The 6673-nt window shown below is 58.0% G+C and overlaps 1 protein-coding gene across 4 annotated transcripts in view; it reads right to left on the bottom strand.

Annotated features, from left to right (window-relative positions):
* PDE5A (phosphodiesterase 5A) overlaps positions 1-6673 on the bottom strand; it is a 106651-nt gene that overhangs the window by 14990 nt on the left and 84988 nt on the right. For 3 of the 4 annotated variants that reach the window (XM_006917742.3, XM_015593918.2, XM_015593920.2), the window contains exon 15: positions 2766-2853. In XM_006917742.3, the coding sequence (XP_006917804.1) occupies positions 2766-2853 (88 nt within the window). The remainder of the gene's footprint in view (positions 1-2765; positions 2854-6673) is intronic. The other variant, XM_015593917.2, reaches the window with a different exon arrangement.

Below are 6673 nucleotides of genomic sequence, written 5' to 3' on the forward strand. Positions count from 1 at the left end.
GGCGGGATGCGGGCCAGGGCCAGAACATTCGCTTAGAAGGTCACTAGAGGCTGAAATGAGGCACACATCTAACTGAAGAATGTGCGATTACGATCACGTTATTTTTAAATACTAAATCATTTTAGATTCCGGACCAAATAGAACTATTCAGAAAATACCATCTGATACTTTATTAAAAGATAAAACCATTTCAAGTGGAAAAGGAGATACCTTCCGGTGGTTTATTTTCCCTTCCAAAAGCAGAGGCTGTGAGTCTGTGTGTGTTGGTACTACCACAGAACATGTCAATGGGCTTATGACTTGAGGCCGGCCGTATGCACAACCAGATTCCTTACATGTTAAGTGCTATGTTACATAGTAAGTTATCTAGTAACAGACGTAGCTGTGATAACAGGACTGTTAAATAATACTTCTTTAAAAATGTTAGCATATTTTCTTTTTAAAAAACTGAACAGGATATTGAAAGTTCTAGCCGAAGCACACAGATAGCCAATCCCAAGGAAAGCATAACTGTTTCTGCTGTAGCATGATGTCTATGTTCCTGAAGTCTCAGTTCGGAAAAACTACACACTAAAAATGACATGGTTTATGGGGAAATCGGTGTTGGGGAAAACCAGCCCAAGCCCGTGCCGCTTTATAACCAGCGCGAGAACCGGTCCAGCTGGGGGAACGCTGACGGCCCAGCTGCCCCTGGAGGTGGTTTCTGTGGGTGCGAAAGATGCACAGAAGCACCTGAGCAGCAGCACTGGTTTGCGGGGCCTGGGACAGTGCAGATGGAGCCGGACCACGGCACGCAGGAAGGGTGCGCTCGGCTCAGGGGTGAGTGGCCGTGTCCAGGAGCGTCAGAATGGATGGACAGGCTGCACGGCAGGAGCCGAGCGCAGGGCCTGTCCCTTCTCGCTGAAGGTCACAATTCCACTGCCATCACTCTGGCACCTGACCCTGAAGCACATGTGTGACAACTGATGTCACCCCACTCAGCAGCTGCACAGGGACGAGTCCGCTCGCGCACACCAGGGGTGAGGGGCCGTGTCCAGGAGCGTCAGAATGGATGGACAGGCTGCACGGCAGGAGCCGAGCGCAGGGCCTGTCCCTTCTCGCTGAAGGTCACAATTCCACTGCCATCACTCTGGCACCTGACCCTGAAGCACATGTGTGACAACTGATGTCACCCCACTCAGCAGCTGCACAGGGACGAGTCCGCTTTACACAATTGCCCTGGACCGGCCACGTGCAGAAGTGACGAGGAAGCCGCCCAGACCGGGCACGTGACTCTGAACCCCTCCCCCGTGGCGAGGGCTTGCGGGGGCGGCAGGAGAGGGGCTGGGTGTCCTGCGTGTCCCCCAGAGCGTAGCGGGGTGGGCTAGGCGACAGGACCTGTGTCTAGCTGCTGTCTGGACACTCGGAAGGCAGATGCGGGCTGCCTGCCCCTGGTGGCAGCAGAGACGTGCTGCTTGGGCACAGCCTGCGCTCGCCAAGTATTGGAGGCACAAGGTCCGTTCAGTTCTGTCCTGCTCAGGAGAACCGCAGGGAGGGCGTGAGGACTCGCGCAGGACGGCGGGCTTGCCCGGTGCCGAGGAAGGAGCCGCACGGTGTCAGGTGGGGCGGAGACGGCCCCTCGCGTCGGGGACGGCTGCTGGAGAAGCCCTAGCAAGGGCATGCGGCCGGGGTCGCGACATCGCCCAGCAGAGAACGTGGCTTCAGCACCCACCAGGCACCACGGGGACCCCGAGAGGCACCAGCATGTAGAGAATGCCCTCGCCTGTCTCGCCCACTCTCGCTTCTGTTCAAGTCTGCAGGGGACGAAGCTGCGTGGGGGACTTGGGGGTACGCAGGAGTTAGAAGAAACGCAAGGTAGGGGTGGAAGAAGCCACCAGGCAGTGAGGGGACACCCCCAAACTCAATCAAGGTCACGGTCTGATTACTGCACAGAACTGGACATTTCGGTTTCTAAACGGAGATTGTATGCTGTGTGTCGAGAGCGGAAGTAACTGGAGAAAGTGACCGGAAGAGCCAGGCCACCCGAGTTCTCTCTAGGGCTCGGGGGACAGCTGACTCCACGTGGGGACCGTGGAGAATGTGGATGAAATTGCTCTGCGATTGTCCACTGAGTGCTGTGCTCGTGCGGCTTGACAGCTGAGCTGTCGCGTTTCCTCGTGATAGCGGTGACACATGCAGGCAGCAGATAAGGCGAACAACGGACAAACCCAAGTAAAGTAAAAGCATTAATGGTCTAGACGAAGACGACGTCACCTGAATCGTACTTCCCTGGGCGTGAATGTGTCTAGCACAGTGCACACTGCTAAAGGCTCCCCTGACTGAGCTGCTGAATGGCTCTCTGCCTAGACAGCTTGTTGGTGGCAGGAGCTTCCCCGGGGGGCAGGGGCGGGGGGGGCACTGCTGGGAAAGTGAGCCTGAGCACTGGACTGACGACTGTGGGCGACGGCCCCTCCCCGTGACGCAGAGCTAAGCGAGCATGGAACAGCAGTCTCGGGTCCGATTTGCAGTAACTTGGAATAAGCGGGTGGAAGCGAGTAACCAAATGTCCCGTATCCGGTGGCACAGGGCCCGCGGGCTGTCGGGGGAGAGGGGGGCGAGGCTGTGAGGGCCTCGGTGTTCGGGCCTCGGTGTTCGGGCTTTGCCTTCCTCACCCGAAAAGGAATGGAGCGCGCTCGACAATTATGACGCGGGGCGCAAGTCCAAGACTGAAACGTGCGGCTGGATTTGCAAAGGCCCCTGAGCCCGGGGCGCGGCGGGGTGCTTACCGGGCTGTTGAGGACCATCAGGCACTGGTCGAAGTGGTGGTGCTCCAGGGTGGAGTGGCAGTAGAGCTGAGCCAGCGGGTGCTCGCTTCTGACGGCACAGGGCGCGCGGGCGAGGGGGGAGGAAAGGAGAGAGTCACCGTCTGCACAACATGCCGGTTACCGAGTTCTTTCGGTTTAACTGAAAAAGAGTCTATTCCACAAAGTTCATCAGACCAACCATTTTCTCTCCTTTTGCTGAGAAAGGGGCAAGGTAATCTCTGGGGAGTAAGGAGAAAGAGTCAAATCGGCCAACGTAACTGCTGCCGGTTCAGCGAGTGAACAATCTTACCGATTTTAATGTGGATTCAAGTCATAGGAGAAATGAGGACAAAAGACTAATTTCTCTAAATGCGAAAAAAAAATCTCTGCAATGGTTGCGCCAATAACATCTTTCAATTGCAAAACTGTCATTAGTTTAAAATCAGCAGCGCGTCCGGCGCCGGCCCTCCCTGCGGAAGGAGGCTGCAGCAGGCGCCCCCTTCGCCTTCATCTGGGAACACAGCCGCCCGGACGGACGGACGGGGCCGAGGTCTGAGCGGTGACAGGCGAGGCGACGGCACAGTCCGCACGTCCCCCTTGGAGGGACGGAGGAGGTGGCCGAGTCAGAGAGAGCCCCCCACGTGGCGGGGGGGGGGTGTCCCAGTAGCTCGCTCTGTAAACTTGGGGAGAATAGTGGAGACTGGCTGAGTGAAGCGGGGGCCGGGGGACTGTACTCAGCCCAGTGCACGGAACGGTCACGAGCCACTTCCCAAAGCACAAGCGCAGACCTCCGCCCAGATGTCTCATGACCCCCTCGCCTGTGAAGAAGAAGCAATTTCCACGACTTCCTCTCTAACAGAGAAAGTTCTGGAAAGTCTCCGTCCCTAAACTTACAGGACAGGCATTTATGAATGGAGCACCAGTGTTAGATAATGCAGCTGATTTGTTCTTTACTCCACTACGTGAATCATCATTTCACTCTGCATTTAATTTGCAGGAGAGAGAAGTTACCCAAGACTGAAGAAACTTAACAGGAAAAAGGGAGCAGAGTGAAAAAAGCTTGAGGGAAAACAGAAGCAGTCAGACGGAGGTGCGCAGAGGGAACGGCACCAGTCCCGGGGTTCACCCCGCCCTGTTCTGTCACCTTCCCCAGCGGTGACCCCGCCTGCCGTCTCCGTGGGCTGTCCCATGGCTCAGGTGCTGGACACTGGGAAAGCAACGGATGGACTAAAACGAGCAGATCTGTGAAAACAGACGCACTCGCTGCTTCAAGACCGGAGACGCGCGGGGTCCCTTAGGGGCGACTGAGTTGGGCGACGGCTGGGAAACTGTTCCAGCACCCCAGCCGAGCGGTGGAACCCCAGGGGCAGAAGCAGGGTGAGCCGAGAGCATCTGAGGGGGTCGGAGGGCGGCGGTCACGAGTCCTGATGTCGGGGCTGAGTGGACGCAGGGGGTGGGGACGAGTGAAGGGGCGTGCGATGCTGAGGTTCTGCGTTATTCTCTGACGAGGCTGAGGGGCACGGACGGTGGGGTGCAGGAGGGGCCGGTGCTAGCGGAGCGCTGGATCTGCTGATGTGGTGCTTGAGGTGCACCCGGCTGGGTGAGGCTGGACTCGGGGCTGGGTGGAGCACGTCGCCTTGCAGATGACCACCCACGCCAGGGGAGGTGGGGCCATGCAGGGAGCCGGCCTGTGGTGACAGGGCCTGCAGTGACAGGGCCTGCGGCGAGCATAGCCCTCCCGCTCAGACCAGAGACGCTGAGGCCAACGTCAGCTGACAACCGCAGCCTGACACCCCCCAGGGAACGCTTCCAGAGCTTCTGCTGTGCACTCATTAACTCGAGGTCACAGAACTAGTCCACTCTATGCTGCCAGGTGCTGGCTGCGACCCTGGCGGCCGGAGGTAACAGTCGCCGTTCAGCGAGGGCAGGGCTCTCGGTGTGAGTGTAATTTCTGCACACGCTGCAGCACACGCCCGTCCGTGTCACGGCCCTCGGCCCCAGCTCTGGCCCTGGCCCCATGAGTTCTCCCCGCCTCCCGTAGGTGCCAGCTGAGGGCCCATGGCTGCGGGTGCCGCTCACGCCTGCCCCTCCACCGCGCCCGGGGTCTCTGCACTCACGGAGTGTGGGGAGGCGAGGCCCACGCAGGCTGCAGGAGACCAAGGGGTCAGGGAGTTGACGGACAGCTGCCCCCCGGCCCCGCCTCTTTGTCCCTCCACAAACACGCTGGGTCTGATTTCATGAGACTTCTCCAAAGCACCAGGGAGGCTGGCTCGCCCCTGCTGCTCCCCTCCCAGAGTCCCAGTCTGGGGGGCCGCATTCTTGCTCTGGGGATCTGGGCTCAAATAAGCCACATGCGCGTCAGCTCTCGTCCCAGGCTGAGCCCGCGGGTGACCCGAGCTGAGATGGCTCTAAAATTGGCATCTTAGCATTTGCTTTTCGGACGTCGGAAAGTTCATGGAGACGGGCTCATTCAGGGTCAGGACAGAAGGCAGAGCCGCAGGCACCGTCCCGCGTGCCATCGGCTCATGGCCACAGCGCCCCGCACACGGCACCCACTGGACCGGAAGAGCAACCAGGCGGGCCCAGCACAAACCGTTCAGGGCTCTGGACGCACATGTCGTTACGCCGTGCAGAACGGGAGTCGCATGTCAGAGAACCCTGTGTGAACTTGGCCTTGCATCTAAAAATGGGTTTATGGATCCGTATGACGAGGCGAAGGCCCCAAACTTCGCGCTTACAGGGAGTCGTGGAAACGGGTGACGCTGTGTGCTCAGGACTCCCGGCCCGGCTCTGCCGCACGCGCTGCTCTGGGCTCCCGGGACCCTCTGATGCTCCCCCGCAGTCATCGCAGCCGCCTTCCGGGCGTCAGGCCTTCCCACCGTCCTAGTCTCCGCGGTCACACCGATGGCGCAGGTGCTCAAGCTGACGGCTCGGCTGGCCTCTGACCCGTCCTTGACCTCGACTGTAGTAGCTTTCTCTTCTCACATTAGACGTGGGGTCCCCCCTTTGTTCCACAGCCACTAGCTGCCACCAGGCAGTGTGTCTGCCACCCGACACATCGGGCGACAGAGCGAGACCCTGGGCTCATTCAGGGTCAGGACACATCGGGCGACAGAGCGAGACCCTGAGCTCCTGCCTGACCCTGACAGCACCCCCTGCGGGAGCAGCTGAGACCTGCTGAGCAGTTAACACGCCACACGTGTTTACGCTCCTTTAATCTATCTCCATCCATCGCACAGAGAAAGAGGGACAGGGAGGGGGTCAGCTGACTGCCCAAGGTCACAGGGCGAGGGGAGGAGGCAGCGTGGGCACTGCCACCCAGGCGTCTGACCTGGCCACCATGACCATCAGAGCCCGTCTCAGCTCCAGACACACAGACAGGGCCACGCTGAGCGCTGACCTCGGGACTACGGACCTCGCACGTGTCCCCGTCCACACCTGCCATTCTTTTTACGTGAAGTTTTCTGTTTATTTAGATAAAGCGAATGTGATTAGAAAGCTTTCTGAAATTCCCTCAGGATACCGCGCATCTGGAATTCCCTGAAGAGATCGGCCCAGTAGCTGCATCACTCGCATACTTGAAAGTGACGCTTAGTACTAAGAGATTTTGTCATGAAAATGTACAAGGCTTTTTGATAAGTTGCTGCAAGAAAATAAAACTATCTCAGTGGCTCAAAAATTTGATGAAAAGTGATATCACCTCTATCGTCTCATTTGCCACTGCAAATGTCACTTAAGTAAGACCTGTAAGGGAGCCCAAAATGCTTATCTGAAGATTTAGTATCATACTCTCAAAAATCAACCAAAAAGGAGGCTAGTGATGACACAGGGCTGTCACAAGCTTCTGCTCTGAGATGTACTGAACGCTCAAGAATGGAAGAATCATCATA

This window comes from Pteropus alecto, unplaced genomic scaffold (assembly GCF_000325575.1).
Source record: "Pteropus alecto unplaced genomic scaffold, ASM32557v1 scaffold17, whole genome shotgun sequence".
Taxonomy (NCBI): domain Eukaryota; kingdom Metazoa; phylum Chordata; class Mammalia; order Chiroptera; family Pteropodidae; genus Pteropus; species Pteropus alecto.